The 16,655-nt window shown below is 38.8% G+C and overlaps 1 protein-coding gene across 1 annotated transcript; it reads left to right on the top strand.

Annotated features, from left to right (window-relative positions):
- Positions 1 to 871: 871 nt before the first annotated feature.
- On the top strand, positions 872 to 15,751 carry LOC132076296 (disintegrin and metalloproteinase domain-containing protein 9-like). The gene is made up of 22 exons (XM_059477301.1): positions 872 to 1,027; positions 2,881 to 2,978; positions 3,833 to 3,909; positions 4,571 to 4,649; positions 5,415 to 5,491; positions 6,270 to 6,486; positions 6,845 to 6,910; positions 6,991 to 7,062; positions 7,393 to 7,565; positions 8,021 to 8,105; positions 8,966 to 9,087; positions 9,952 to 10,123; positions 10,913 to 11,002; positions 11,223 to 11,418; positions 11,535 to 11,640; positions 11,909 to 12,083; positions 12,463 to 12,543; positions 13,226 to 13,331; positions 14,025 to 14,157; positions 14,555 to 14,618; positions 14,955 to 15,007; positions 15,454 to 15,751. Exons 1-22 carry the CDS (start codon positions 958 to 960, stop codon positions 15,530 to 15,532), a joined length of 2,391 nt encoding a protein of 796 aa, XP_059333284.1. The 5' UTR covers positions 872 to 957; the 3' UTR covers positions 15,533 to 15,751.
- The last annotated feature ends 904 nt before the right edge of the window (positions 15,752 to 16,655 follow it).

Raw genomic sequence — 16,655 nt, 5'->3', positions numbered from 1 at the left:
GCAGACAGACCCAGGGAATGAGGGTGTCAAGTTCTGCTTCCAGCAGTGCTCAGTGCAGGAATTTCAGGCTGTTCTCAGTCTGTGACTCTCTGGAAATGGACCTGGACGGGCTTCGACAAACTAATACTGCAAATACAGCCAGCATGCTGCTTTTTGTCACTTAAAGCATTGTTTTATAGCATTTACCAGCAATGGAAAATGCATTTTCTCTGCTTTAATCAAAGAATTAATTAAAATTAATTAATGTAAATGCTTGAGTGTGTTGTCTCAGCCTCATTTTTGTGTTTCTAAATGCGTGTGATACTTCTGAAATGCGTTGCAAACGCATCCACTTTTAGAAGCGTTTATTTTCTGCTTTTGGTGACAATGTGGTTACGTGGAAGATGACTGATCCTGGAGGAGCAATGATCTGCACAAAATTATGGACATCTGGTGAGGAGAATTATGTTTAACATAGAGGGGACTGGGTAGAACCTCTGTTTTGGGGATTTTCATGTCTTCATGTGCATTATATTTTAAAGTAAAGCTGAAAAAATGGAAGAAAATAAGCTGAAATTTCAAAGAGTAAATTGATTCACATTAGTTTTTTATTGAGCTGGCAGTAGCCAGGATAACCATCCTAAACACTGCATTTGTCAGTAGCAATATTTTATGTTTCTAATCTCACATGATCTCACCGTGGGATGAAAGTCCTTTGGAATAAACCAGTTTGATCCTGACACGGGACTCACCAATCAGCATTTAAGAATGTGCTGCTTTTTATTTGCATTAGGCTGTCTGACCAGTTTTCTCACAAGCCCAGTGGATTAAATTTTACTTCCCATTTCCTCAGCAGAGATGCAGTATCAGAGAGCTTTTTCTCTTGTTTACCTTTGGAGCAGACGGTTCTCGGTCTTCTGGTTCCCTGTAGAGCAGCCAGAGCCAGCTCAGATGCTGCAGTAGTTTCTCTGGGAAGTCATGGTAATGCACAGCTTCCTTTTGTTCACTTTTGGACTAATTTTTACTGGAAGCCCTTTTTGGATAAAAGGTAAGCTTTCTTTTTTTTACATATTCAGAAAGTTTCTCCAAGTCTGCTTGGACACTGATTGTAATCATGCAAACCTTTGACACTGTGCCACAGCTCTCTCTGTGCAGCCCTGCTCATTGAGAGAATCTTGGAAAAGATTATAGGTTGAAACTTTTTATAGTTGAGCTCTTTTGGGGGTTTTTTCCTCCTGGATGTCATAGGTATGTAAATCCATCATTGTCTGGTTGTGAGAACTGCAGTTGCTGTCACTCTCACCATTAGTAGGCATGGTAGGAAAACATTTCTTCTTCTCTGATGTGAGGGAAATTCCTTCAATTTCATTGGAATTTTTCATTAATTCATCTCCATTTATGATTTGGCTTCACATTTTAGATTTAAGTGTAACACCTGAAATGTTTCTTAGAAAGTGGTACTTTTATGACGTGCATCAAAGATGGTTTCCTGCTTTCAGGTGTCAAAATTTGAATTGTTGAAAGAGCATCTCCGTGGTTAGTTCAACATACACTTGACTCATGAAACAAAATGAATTTTGTGATTTAGATAATAAAATTATTGAAGATTAAGAGCAAAATCACAACATGAAGGGCTGATATTCTTTTCAGATCAGTTTGCTTAAATCAGCTTCCACATTTTGATTGCAATTGCAGCCTGTACTGTTAAATATATGCTACCTGCACCTAGCTTTTAAAAATCCTGATGCTATCTAACAGGTAGAGATCATCATTACACTGGAGAAACCTCCTCACTTTGAATGGCTGGTTGTGTGACTTTTGTGCAATTATGAATTCCTTTCACAGGAATGGGGAAGCTGAGGGTGACTTTGTACTACTGTAAATGTGAAGAAATCTCTTTGTTTCCTTATAAAAGAACAACTTAATAGGGAAGAAAACACTTCCATTGTTATTATTGTTGATTCTGTTTAAAAGCAATGGTTGTGTCTCTGTTGATCAAACCAGCTGAAGAGCAGACAGGAAAAGGAAGATTAATTCAACTTTACACAATTTTTTAAAGTCACTGGAGGTTGTTTTTTGTCTTTATAAAGCCACTTACCTGAAACCAGATACTTGGCAGCCTTCTTATCTTTAGCTTCCTGCATTAGCATGTTGTTCTGGAGATAATTCTGATATCATGTAAAAGGCTACAAACCTTTTGCAAAGATCTGACTGTTGCTAGAACAAACAAAATGCAAGATTAGCAATGGCAGGAGGCAGCGTGGTGAGCCACGTTTTCTAAGGAAGGGAAGGGAAGGGAAGGGAAGGGAAGGGAAGGGAAGGGAAGGGAAGGGAAGGGAAGGGAAGGGAAGGGAAGGGAAGGGAAGGGAAGGGAAGGGAAGGGAAGGGAAGGGAAGGGAAGGGAAGGGAAGGGAAGGGAAGGGAAGGGAAGGGAAGGGAAGGGAAGGGAAGGGAAGGGAAGGGAAGGGAAGGGAAGGGAAGGGAAGGGAAGGGAAGGGAAGGGAAGGGAACAAATTGTATCCAGAGCACAACTAAAAGTATTCCTTATTCAGGACAATGGAAAAAGGAGAAGGCCAGCTGCACCAATTATCTGCGGTACATCAGGTTAAAGTGTCAGTCATGGAGGAAAAAATGATAAAGTCACAAAGTTAATAATCCAGAATATGAGAGAATTAAGATTTTGTTTAAATGCTTTGATAGTTTTTCTTTGTGTGCTCCAGAATAGCCCAGCTTCAATCTGAAATAACTTTTCTCAAAGTCAGTTTGATCATTCCTGAGCTCTTCACTCTTTCTCCATTTCTGGCTGGATCAGAGTAGGCTTTTGGCTGTCACCACTGTGCAGGTGCCAACATAATGCCTTATTCTTTCTGATTCTTAACCAATTTCAAACTTTATTTTCAGGTGGATCCTCTGAACACACATCCAGACTTTCTACATTAGAAATAATTATTCCTCGAAGTCTGACAGGCAGAGAGAAACATCCCCCATTTTCTCACGAGGTTTGTTATTCTGATTTTCTTTTTTTCTGATTGTTGATGCTGTCCTTCATTACACATACACACAATAGATGGTATAAAGAGATTTTTATAATGAAATGTTCCCCACTCTCACTCTTCTGAATCTTAGTGTTTTCATCTAGTTTTAAGTAAATTTGTTCCCACAAAGGCCTGTGATTGTACTCTGAGTGCCTTCCAAACTTCTAATCCTGTTAATGACCTTGTAAAACAGAACTGAGAAGAGACGTGAAGCATATTTTCATTTCTTCTGAGTCAGATTAGATGTTGAACCTGAGCTAACATCCATGCTGTCCATGTTCTGCTCTTTGGATAAGAACCAGAGGATTTCAGCCGTGTGGCACCCAAAGGATAAAAATGGTCCCACAGAGTGGCACAGGTTAAGAGATGAGTTAAAAGAGAAACCTGAGCCTTAATTCTTCAGTTCTGAGGTCACTTACCTTTGTGCCAGATGCTGAGTTCATTTACTGAAATAACTGTTAATGAAACAACATTAGTCATCTTTGTGCAAACAAATTAGGGGATAAAAGACTGGGACTCGTTTATCTGATTTACATAAGGAGTGTCACAAAGCACGATGTGATACTGAGCAAAGAGTGCATTCAGGGACTGTGCCCTCCTGTCTAAATAAAAATATAGATTCATAGAATTTACACTTTACATAGGAGAGAATGTTCACTTTGCTGCTGAGAGTTTGAAATATGAGAGTTAGGAATCTTGTGATTTTTTACTTAAAACCTACACAGTAACTGAGCCTCTCTTGTCAAGCAAAACATGGAATAAACACAACCAAATAGAAAAATCCCCTAATTAAGTGATATATTTTCTTTTGTTTTCAGGACCATTCAGATGACAATCTTTCTTACTCAGTTAAAACCAGAAATGGAACATACCTCCTAAAGCTGAAGAGAAATAAGTATGTGATAGAGTGTTGTAAGGAATTGTCTTGTTTCGGGGTTAGTTGCATACAGAGAAGAATTTTTATACTGAAAAAATTCAGAAGAAACCATTTAAATGTCAGATTGTAGCAACTATATTTAACAACTCTGTATTTTACAACTCTGTTAAATACTGTTAAATATAGTGTCTCTGTTATGGTAATATCTTGTAAATAGAAGGGAATAAAAGTTTTTCTAGCTTTGAAGAAATTAATTTTGACTATTTTTTTATTAGCAGTGCAAGACAGAACATTTCAGAAAATCCTTAGGAAAAGTTAGAATTCAGTTCAATATTAGTTTTTTATTAGCAGGTCAGAGGGATTTTAGCTCTGTTGTATTTTAAGAAATGTTTCTGTTTCTCTTATTCTTCATTCCTGAGCCTGTAATAGGCCAGGTCCTTATGCAACTGTGTTTGCTTAGATTCCTTTCTATGGATATTTTAGTTAAAATAAATGTTTCAAAATAACTTATTTTCCAAAAATTCCAGCTTGTTTTAAAGTATTTTGTTTCATGTGCTTGGGTTTTAATAATAATTTAGCACTGAGTGTGCTGGTAACAGAATGTAGCACTTACCAGGACCCTTGACTCATTTCTTGTTTTTAGACCATTAAAAGAGCAGTAGTTTATTTTTGTTTCCAGAAAACTTCTCAGTGACAACTTTAAGCTGTACACATATGGGGAAAATGGGAAACTGCAGGCAACACCATCCAAAAATGAGGTATTGTACATAATAAAACTTCCCCTTTGTGGCAGAATTTTTTCTCAAAAACCAGGAGAGCCAAGAAAAAATAGATTTGCTGGGAATGAGACTTTTGTGAGTTTTCACAGTGGAGCATTTCTGTTTGACAGTTACCAGTGATGTAAAGATGAGGTTCAGGGGGACTGGGCTGTTTGTGGGGTGCAGCCCCCCTGTTCCCCAAGGTGTGAAAGATTTCCCAGGAGATTATGCCCAGCCTGAATTTGAGCCATCTTTGCATAATATGCAATTTAAAGTGCAATGGCAGCATCAAAGCTCTGTAGTTTTTAAATTCTGTATCAAATAAGCCTTATAAATACTTCTAAATTTAATTTCATCTTTAAACTCCACATGAGCTCAGTGAGACTTAATTGGGTGGTTTGTGCATGAAAGATCTCCTCAGAGCAGTTCTTAAGCAGGATGAACAATGTAGATAAAAATATAAACATATTTTATAAATTTATAAAAATACTATAAAAATTTATAAAAATCTAAAAGATGGTGATGAGTTAAACTAAAAAGCTGGCTGTGTTCTAGAACCAAGGGACCAAAGGCTACTTTAGGTACTCATGTCAGGGGATATTCTCCTCCAAGAAGGTCAGGATTACTTTCCAAGTAGGGAGCTCTGTAAATTTCTAACAGCCAGCCCTGATGTCATGGAAATAATGTGGTTAGTTAGGAAATTAGTTTGCAGTTGAAGGCAGCCACCTTGTTGTGTCACTAATGATGTGGTTTTGTTCATTTCAGACACACTGTTATTATCATGGCACTGTTGAAGGAATTGCTGACTCCACACTTGCTCTTAGCACATGTGATGGCCTTAGGTATTGCCTCTTCCTATTTTTTTTAATATTTCACCTTTTGATGAAGCTGAAACTCATTAAAGCTTTTATAGTTTCCCTCAACTCCCACTTTTTTTCCACTTTTCCAAAATTCCTGCATGGAAAAAAAGATAATATGAGAGAAATTGTAATAAATGTAGGGAGAAACTGTGCATAACCTGAGGCTTCCAGATGTGAATGTTGTGACCAGAGATACCTTTGTAGAAAAAAAATCTTACCTTGATGTAGCTTTTGTTGAACTTAAAACACTCCTGCAAACAACTTTGTCTTATGAATGGGCACCTTTCAAATGACAAACCATTTTCATGAAAAAATTTATCCAAATTTGAACTGGTTTTTGTGTTTCAAATACAATAAAATCACAAATGGGATAAAATTCACCCATGGCAGTTCTTTAAATGAATAGAGGGCTGAAAGGACCCTTTGCATCAGCTCTGTACCCACAATCCAGACTCATTTACTAACAATTTACTAACAATAGTAACATTTACTATTGGCTTCATTCTCTTTTTTTTCTTCCTTTTCTAACTGATTCAAGAAGCCCACACTGGTTGAGTATTTTAAATAAGTTCTGTTTAGTCTTTTATTATCTTTTATTGTAAAAGACTGAATTGTGTTTTATTAATATGTATATTAATATTATTTCAAATAATAATTTATTTCAATGTAGTGTCGAAGTATCCAGCTGTTATTCACTCATCTAGTCATAACCATGAGGGAAAAATGATGAAATAATGTTTTATTCTATTATGATTGTTAGGGGAATTCTCTACATTGGAGGCAAATGGTATGGAATGGAGCCCCTGAACACATCCAGCACATTTGAACATGTGCTTTATGGACTGGAGGATGAGCAGGGTATCCCCTTCCACTGTGGGGTGCTGAAGGGCAGCCTGGAGCATGAGATGTTTGTGAAGCCATCTGTGAAATACACATTTTCATCAAACAGTACCTCCAGCAGGGACAGGCTCCTCAGGGTAAATGTATTTCTGTTTCTCCCTTGAGCTGCACTCCAAGGCATCTCCTGGGCTCTTGCTGGACATTTCCTTGTGGCCTTTCCATGGACACCAGGCTGGTGGGAGCCCTGCTGGGGAAATCCTGGAGCAGAAGATCAGCACAGTGGGGATCTCACCCAGCAGGGTCTGGCCAGGGCAGCTGTGGGCAGGACATGCAATGCACAAGCTGCCATTGAGCTCATGCATGCCAGTGTCTGACCTGCTGTGAATTACTGACACAGAGATGTTTGTGGGGTAATCTGACACAAATTGAGGCCACGTTACAAAATGCAGCATTGCAAACTCATTATGTTAATTTGCTGTGTTTTCTCATTTGCAGGAGAAGCGAGCTGTCCTGCCCCAGAAAAGCTATGTGGAGTTATTTGTGGTTGTGGATCACAACAGGGTAATTATATCATCCAACACTAAATACACTTTATTCTTTTGATCATTTTTCTTCTCTGACATTGTTATGGTATTTTACAGTTTTTGCTGAAGAATTCTAATTCTGCTGCAGTGCAAAAGGAAACAGTGGAGCTGATTAATTATGTTGATGGGGTAGGTGAGATAAATTGCCTGGATTCAACATTTTCTATTTTATGATAGTGTTCAGAAGAGCAGCTTTCTTTCCCAAAAGATATGTTTAGGTACTTTCATAAAGTTTTCAGTCATACTTCATTTTATATTCTAAATCTTTTTATTTAGTTTACAATTTATAAATATTTTATACTTCACTTACAATTACAATTATCATATATTGAGTTTCAAAGAAACTGAAGTTATGTCCTGGTCCCTATGTTCAGCTTGTTGTTCACTCAGTAGTAATTGAGTCACCTTTCAGAATTCCATCAGAACAGCTAAGGGACATTAATTATCCTTTTTTTTCAGATGTATAGTGCATTAAACATCCAGATTGTTTTGGTTGGATTAGAGATTTGGACAGATACCAACCACATATCTGTGATGGATGGTTCAGCTGGGGATGTGCTGAGTAGATTTGTTTCTTGGAGACAGAAAGATCTCCTGAAGCGCTCAAGAAATGACGTTGCTCACCTCATAATGTAAGTTTGCATCCAGTGGCAAAAGCAGCCATGCTGCCAGTGTTAATGTATATGATTTGGGGCTTGTATATTCATTAAATTATAGCTGGAGTAAAATTCTCTGCACTTCCAAAATGGTTTAACCTGGAAAAATGGCAAGAAAGTATAATGGATTCTTAAGAGTTAATCAGCTCCAGGGACAGGGTGACCTCCAGAGGTCCCTTCCCTCCTTGGCCTTTCTGTAATTGAGTGCCCTGACACAGCAGACTTAAGGGATTGATCATTATTTTCAAGCTCTTATTCAGATATTCATTATTAATTAGAATAAAACCCTGCTGTGGTGATAAATTCCTTCTTGACTTCAGGAATACCAAATTTTGCCTTGCAATATTTCTTTCCAAATGATCAGTGTCTTTCAGTAAATCATGAACTTTGAACCCATCTCTAACACCACCTCCAAACTGCTCTTGTTGCAGAGGGAGAAGCTCTTTCAGTGGATCCATTGGAATGGCTTTTGTGGGCTCTGTGTGCTCACATGTCCAGGGAGGGTCAATCAGCACTGTGAGTACATCATCATTTGGGTATGGAAGAAATTGGTCCTGGTCCTTGGCCTATTTTCACCCTGGTCATGGACTTGGCTCATTTCTTTCATGGTCTTTTTTACTTAAAGAGTTGTGCTTTTTTTATACCTTTTTTTTTTCTTAAGTATTTCCCAATTTCTTTGTCAAATTCCAGCCTATTTGGCTCATTTAATCTTCAACAAATCCTTTTGGTCATCTTTTGTGATTCATCAAACTCAATATTGCATAATCTCATCCTTATACCATTGAAGTTTATAACCACAGAGGTTGGGATTGGAATGCAACTACAAAATAATCTTTAAATAAATAGAAAGTGAACATAATGCACTGTAGTGTCAAGTGTCTGGAATTCCTCACAATAGGACTGTAAGCAGGCAAATTTTTTTTAAAAATTAGTACAAAACTATTTTTTTTTCCACCCTTGGGGCAGAACCTGTAACTGCAGAGGTTCCTGTCCTTAAAGTATGGATGCCACAACATTGTGGACAATCTCAGAAGCAGATCCTGTTCTTTGCCACTACATTTGTTGTTGAAGACTCCTTTGAAATCAATGTCTAACAGTGTTAAAATAGAACAGAATCACAGAATAAAACCTGCAATGGTGATCCAGACCAGCTGCCAACTTATTATCCAGAATGTGATCCTCAGGGAAGGAGTGGCAGAATCTGGCCCTACCTGAAAATAAAATTACAAATTTTCACTCCTTGCTGCTTTCACCTTGCAATACAATTTGGTATCCTGCCTTCACAGTCCCTGAGAGCTTTGTGGTGGGAGTAGATCACTGGGTACAGACAGTGTTTTCCACAGTTTCACTGTTTTAAACTTGATTCTCTTTATTAGCTGAATCATGACAAAATGTTGCGGCACGCCACAGTAGTGGCACACGAGCTGGGGCACAATCTGGGAATGAAACATGATGACAAGAGGTGTCCTGCAAACTATATCATGCACAGCACAGATAAGTAAGATTTCCACTTATTTTATTTCAATAATTTATTTTGTTTGCAGTGACTATGCCTTACAAGCTGTGAAACTCCCGTGAATCTGGAAGAGCTTTAGTGGATGGGGAGTTGTTTGAAAAATTTGATCACAGAGGTGGAGTGACTGACTTAGTATTTGACATCATTTTAATTTACATGAAATTTCATCTGTTTTCTGACCCAATCATTCTTTTGTAACATTTTGTAATTTGTAACATTCCTAAAAACATATTTGGACTTAATTAATTTTTTTTAATAATAATGTCTTGCTGGGGTTTTTTCACCCTGTTGAGAATGTTTACATGTACTCACGGGGTTTGTGCAAATATGCAACAAATTATTTACCAGTTAATTAAAAAAAAAACCAACTTATTGTCTTACATTTACTTCAGTTCATTTATTCTTTGCCTTCCCCTTAATAGAAAAAGATCATAATATTTTATTTATCTCCAGTTGTATTAATAATCAGGGTAACTGAACACTGGACAAAACTACTCTAGGAAGGGGCATTCCTCAGTTCTTAGGGACTCCAAATTAAGATGAATGTTTTCCTGAGAATATTTTTAATCAAACATTTTTACACTCAGTATAGAATTTCTGAGGCCTGTTTCATACAGGACACCAGAATAGACAATCTCTGGCCTCTGAAAGCATTCATATTAAAATAGTATTTTAAACTTCTGGTACTTCCCTTTAATGCAAAGTAAAATAAAAATTAACTGGTTTATGATCTCCTAGCATTATGAAATACAATATTTATTATGGAACAACAATATTTTAAGAGCTTGAGTTGCGTGTTCTCCTGTAAGCAAAATATTTATAATAATGCAATATTATCCTTTCCAGTGGATCCAGGAATTTCAGCACCTGCAGTGCTGATGATTTTGAGGCCTTTATTCTAGGTGGAGGAGGAAACTGCCTTAGAAATCCTCCCAAAACAAGCAATGTGTACAAAGAACCTGTCTGTGGTAATAATGTGGTGGATAAAAATGAAGAATGTGACTGTGGCAAACCACAGGTAATGCATCAAATTGAGATGGATACTTGTTGTACATTATATTATTTATATTATATCATATCATATCACATCATATCATATCATATCATATCATATCTTATATCATATTGTTCTATATAATACTGGCTTAATTGCATTATTATGTGAGGAATTTTCCTTGTAATTTTGCATTTTTGCAAGCAATATCAAAATAAATAAAAGTAAAAGTTAGTAAAAGTTTAAAATCATGCTTTGATTTTGATGTGGACTCAGTTAAGGGCTGTTGGACTCCACAAAGCATTGAGACACTGCTGAGAAAGAAGTGAAATTCTTGGGTGTGAGACACCACTGGGTTTTGTGCTGGTTTAGCATCATGGATATTTCTGTTCCATGACAGAGACTGTTTATCTATAGAACATGGACAGGTTTGTCAACTGCAACCCTTCACCTTTGCCCACACAAAATGACTTTTAAGAGTCACATTTGCATTGTCAAAATGTCCCTCCAAGAATGGGAGGTATTGGCTCATTCTTCAGAAGGTAAAAGTGTCTCAAAAAAGGCAGCAATAAATCAAAAGGTTGCCAGCAAGCCCTGGTTCCATTGGCATCTCTGTGCCACAGCCCATCCAAACTGGTGATTTTCTGCTGACTAGTACAAACAGAAAACAGCAGCAATATCTGCTGGTTCTTTTTACAGCAAGATGTGAGAATCTGACACAGTTATTTAACCTTTGGCTTGTCCATCCACGTGGAGTGGTGAGTACTTTCCTGGGTGCATAAATAAAACACTATCCCCTTTCCATGTTGTCAGGAATGCTCCAACCCCTGCTGTGATGCTGCCACCTGCAAACTCACCCCTGGCTCCCAGTGTGCTCAAGGACTGTGCTGCAAAAACTGCAAGGTGGGCAATGCTTTATTAAACTCAATTGTTACTCTTCATTGGCATTTTTTAGTGGTTGAAAAGAGCTGTCCTAGTCCTCTTGACATATTTTCAAATGACATTGACTAGTAAGAGAGTATGAAAGAAGAGAATTTGTCTTATAAATGTTCTCAGTTGTTTTTGTTTCACTCTAGAACTTCCTCTGTTGCAATACTGAAAGTGTTCTCCCTCTTTGGTCTAGTTTAAAGTGGCAGGAGCAGAGTGCAGAGCCAAACAAGATGTCTGTGATCTCCCTGAGTACTGCAATGGAAGCACTGCCTACTGCCCAGATGATGTTTACATCATGAATGGCCACCCCTGCAGCAACAGCAAGGCTTATTGCTACTATGGGGTGTGCCAGAGCTTTGATGCACAGTGTGAATCCATTTATGGCAAAGGTAGGCTTGGCATTTCATATAAACCCATTTGTAGGCTCCTGATAAACATTTCCAATTTTTGTTTCTGGTGTTTTTCAGACACCTTACTGAGATTCACTATTTTTTTTTTTGTACAGGGGCACGAAAAGCACCTGATATATGCTTTGAAAAAGCAAATATTAAAGGAGATAGGTTTGGAAACTGTGGGATGAAAGGTGGAGTGTACAAGAAATGCCCTGTCCAGTAAGTCACCACCAAATAAAAGCTAACCTTAAAATCTTCAATGTAAAAAAATATGTTTGTTACAAAGTCTTAAAATGAGAGATTTAAAAGAATATTTTTTCAAATGCAAGCTAAAAAGCTGGAATGGATTTGCACTGATCCTGATTTTAAAGCAAGCTAAAAAGTTGGATTGGATTTGCACTGATCCTGATTAAAAGCTGGAATGGATTACAGTGATCCTGATTTTGGTCTGTTCACCTTGTCTCAGAGTATCCTTCATTCCAAACAGGCACAGTCTGTGTGGGAAGCTGCAGTGCACCTCTGTCAGTCTCCAGAACCTCCCAGCCTGGAGTGTTGTCAATAATGCCTCTGGGGTTTTGTGCTGGTCCTCTGACTTTGACCTAGGATCAGATATCCCTGATCCTGCCCAAGTTCATGATGGCACAGCCTGTGGAGAGAACAAGGTAAGAGGAACCACAGCAGCCTGACAGAATATACTCCATGTGGAAGGTTCTGAACTTCTAAAAATATTCCCTGCCTCTCTTGTTCATATGATATAACACAATAAAAATCTTTTGGGATTAATACATGCAAACAGTTAATTAGCTCTTCAAAAAACTGGGATGCTACATTATCAAACTACTCCATCAAAGTGCATCCACAGAGTTAAGCAAACCTGAGACAAATAAAGTTAGAAAATTCTGAAATACTGAATGTTGTATCAGTCCTTTTTCTTAACATGTAAGTGAAAGCTTGTAAACGTATACACTTATATAGTATATTTATAAAAGGATGGAATTTTTTAAAGTTTTGTGTTTTCAAGACACTAATTACTTGTTGCAGGCCTGTTTAGGTTTTGAATGTCTTGATGCAAGATTTCTGGGCTACAGCTGTGATGTAAAGCAGAAGTGTAATAATAATGGGGTGAGTAGATGGTGCTTTGTGTCCTGTTTCTAGACTGTGCAAATTCCCTGCTTTTAAGCAACAACCAAGCAGGTGGGTTTGCTTTTACCTGATCTGTATTAAAAGTTAAATCCACTTTTTTTTACCTGTAATTTGCCAGAACACTGCAAACCCCTTAGCACTAACATTGAGAGGCATTTTGTCTCAATTTCCCAAGGGAATTTTTTTTAATATTACCGAGCTGGTGAATTACAAAAGGAAAATATTCCTTTGAGGATGATGATCTGGTAATTCCTAATTCTCTGTGAAAAATCAAAATGGAGTCCAAAAGTTGTAAAACTAAGAAGGTTTCTGCACTGTGATAAATTGCAGGCGGATAACACAAATGTTAGAGAGAATTACCACGGGGTATCAGAATCCCTCAGCGGTTTGGGGTGCTATGGAGGGGCAGAGCTTATTCCCAGTTAATATTTCATGTATCTCCACGCAATACTATGCAGTATTTTTTATTTCCACATGCAATTCCATGCATGGAGCTCCAAATCCATGCCAAAGGTTTGAGTGGCCACTCTCGGGGAGGTGTTGTTTGACTAATGAGGTGTTGTTTGACTAATCCCTGTGTTTGGGATTAGGGGTGTAGGGGTGTGACAGCCCTGGGGGCTGTCCCTGCCTGACTCACGAGTCGCTTTTGTTTGAGCTGTAGGTGTGTAACAACAACGGGAACTGCCACTGCAACCCGGGATGGGCCCCTCCTTTCTGCAACCAGTCTGGCTACGGCGGCAGCATTGACAGTGGCCCAGCTCACAGAGGTAGGACACTGAAACTGGCCCTCATTCTGCCCCAGGGACTGAGAAATAACCTACTAATAACAAAGAAATAATCTACTAATAACATAAAAATAATCTACTAATAACATTAAAAAAATCTACTAATAGCATACTAATGTTTTTTTCTGTTCCATGAGATCCAAATCATGGACTGACTCAAAGAACAAACATTATTATTTGATAATGAAGTAGCTTTTGCTGGCCTTTACAAACAAAATGTTTTCCATCTCTTTGTCTAGAAGCAAAGTTCATAATCTGTAGTTTTCTGAGGAAAATCTCTGTTGCTTTCTGCAGAATTTCATTGGATTCTACTAAATTTGTACTTTGGGAAAGGGAAAAAACTTTTTGTATTTATTAAAAGTTTAGGAAAGTAAAGCAAACATGCAGAGCACTTGTGGTAAGCAAATAAAAAATGAATTTGTCTGCTTCAGAATTATTGAAAATATTTTATGGAAAAGGAAAAACACTGCATATACATAGGGTGGGCAAGGCAGAAAGAACTTGTAATACCATAAGGCCTAATCCTATTTTTCTGATTGCAACATGTTATAAATTTCAGTGAAACTGTTAATTCTATTCTGCAACAATTTGAAGATTGTACTGTGTAAAACAAAAAGAGGTTTTAATAGCTTTTAAATTATTTAAAATTCTATGATTTCAATTCTTTTTCCCTAGATACTTCACTTCGGGATGGGCTGCTGATTTTCTTCCTCCTGGTGCTGCCTGTAGCCATCCTCATTGCAGTTGCAGTGTTTAAACATGATGCAATAAGGAGAAAACTTGGCAGGAAAAGCAGAGGACAGCACAGGTATTTCCCTTCTCACAGGTGCTATTCCAGCATGAGATTGAGCCCCAGGGCAGTGCAGCAAGGCTTTATCTACACAAAATATTGCACACCTCCTACAGGACAAGCTGCCCTGCTAACAGCAGCAGTGGGGAGTTAACAGCCCATCCCTGCTCCTTGGAGGTGCAATCCAGACACTCCACTTGTCTGTTCTCAAGCATTTTTTCCCCAAATCCATTGCACTTTCCTAATTTTTGTTGATAATTTTATTGTATAAACACAGGGGCAGAGCATATTGAAATTGCTGTCGAGTCCAGAGCAGGATGGACTCAAAGCAGAACCCAGAGCTCTGAGCTGTAGCTGTGTCCTTGGAAAATGCTGCACCCCTGAAGGATTCCTGATGATGTGGTTTCTGTTTCAGAGATAGCAATGGGCAGGAACCAAAACAAGGCAACAGAGCAAGTCATGAAACAGGAAACAATCAGGTAAAATAGATGGAGACTTGGATTATTTCATGGTGGGTAATCCAGACTGCACAGTGCCTTTTCCCCAAAGCATTAATCATGGCTTTGTGACTTTCTGATACATTGAAACCACCTCTGTTATTTCTTTGGCCAAACACTGGGGATGCTGCTTAGCCAGGCTGTGGGTTTAGTTCTGACAAAACAGAATAAAAATTACCAAAACAAAATGTTGCAAGAGAATATGAAGAAAGTCCCAGCAAATGACAGCCAGTTCTAAACTGGCATTAGCTTAATACTGAAAAATTACCTACACTTTGTGTTTTCTGCTAACCTGATTTTTTGCAATGTCTTTTCCAGCCTGCTGCATCCAGTCACAATATTTTTACCATATTGCATTTTCCTGGTACAAGGTTTGTAGTGTTTAAAACCTTCTTCACTTCATCTTCCCTATGTTTAAAACCTTCTTCACTTCATCTTCCCTATGTTTATGTTGCTGTAAGTGAAGTTATTGATGTCCTGTGTCCTGCTTAGGGGGATTTTTCATGCAGCATCATGAAATAGATTAAATATTAGATTAGATTTAATTAATAGATAAATTAAGTTTAAATTAATTAGGTTAATTAATATATTAATTAGATTTAATTAACAGATTTTTCATCCAGCATCAAGCATAGATTAAAGGCTTGAAGGAAAAATGTTGGCATAAACACAGGTAAATGCTGCAAGGGAGAGGAAGGAGCAGAGGGAATTGGGTGGAAATGATAGAAACTGCTTAAAAATGGTAAAGAACCAGTTTGGAAATGTCAGGTGTCTCAAGTCATGAGATACTAACCACAATGTGTTTTCCACACTTCAGGCAGCCAGTCCAAACCCAGCCTCCTGCAGCTTCCTCAAGACCTCAGCGACCCCCAGTCCCACCTAGACCAATTGTCTGAGATCTCTCTTGGGAACCCTCAGCCAATTCTGACAAAAAACTGGCCTGAAAAACTAATGAAAGGATTTCAATGCTCCAGTGCTGTCCTTGTGCAGCCAAATTGCCTTTGGGAAGCAGGTCCCTCCTGGCCCTGGGTGCCAAGGGGCTCTGAGCACAGACTGGGCACACCCCAGGGTTTTGCTCCTTGCTGCTGGCTGTGTTTGTGCCTCCTCTACCTCAGTTTTACAGATCAGACCCCGGAGGTCATTGTGCACAGGAGTGAACCTGGGGGAGTGCCAGAGGACAGGACTGGCACTGCTGCCTCCCCCTCAGGCCACAGAGAAGTGAACTCTGCTGTTCACATCATTCAAAGATGGGAGATCTGCACTTTACCTCCTGGCCTCTCCTCTCCTCTCCTCAGGACACTCCTCAGGGTCTGCAGAGCCAGGTTTGGGGACAGTCCCTGTGGCCTGCCCTGACACCTGTGTCTTGGTTTGCAAAGCCAGGTCTCTGCTAAGGAAGGCAGGAGCCTCCCCCGAAATGGAAAATGTAAACCCCTCCCTCCAAATTGTTATAGATTTTAAATTAAGGGGCTCTCAGGCAAAAATATGGGAGCAGGAATAACAGTTCTTTGCTAGGGAAGAAAATAAAAAGAAAAAATAAACAACACAGTAAACCAAAACAACACTGCCAGAGTCAGAACACAACCTGACACCCTGTTGGCAGCAGTCCAGTTGGAATTGTGGCTGCAGAACTCCTGGAGTGCCACCAGCCCAGAGCCCACCTCTCACACCCCACCAGCCAGGTCAGCTTGCATTTCAGGTAATTTATAAAAGTAACCTCACTTGAGGACACCAGGAACTCTGTAGGTCATGTCCTGAGTGTGAAAGGACCCATCCATGTCTGTTACAGAAAATGTGGGATGTTGGGAACACCTCTGCAGCTGCACAGGGTTTACTGGGGGTGGCAGCTTGGCCTTTTTCCTACAAATTGATTCCACCACAAAAGGAACAGATTTAACTTTTGTCATTCTGAATGGGACAGTTAGAAACCAGCGCTGGTTTCAAAGAGGATGGATGGATGGATAAAGATTTCCAAACAGGCTCCATCAAATGTCTCTGTGGGAGATGGATGCAGGAAATCCA

The sequence above is a fragment of the Ammospiza nelsoni genome, chromosome 8 (genome assembly GCF_027579445.1).
Source record: "Ammospiza nelsoni isolate bAmmNel1 chromosome 8, bAmmNel1.pri, whole genome shotgun sequence".
Taxonomy (NCBI): domain Eukaryota; kingdom Metazoa; phylum Chordata; class Aves; order Passeriformes; family Passerellidae; genus Ammospiza; species Ammospiza nelsoni.
Note: the sequence above shows the minus strand (reverse complement) of the source record. Positions and strands in the feature narration are given on the sequence as shown.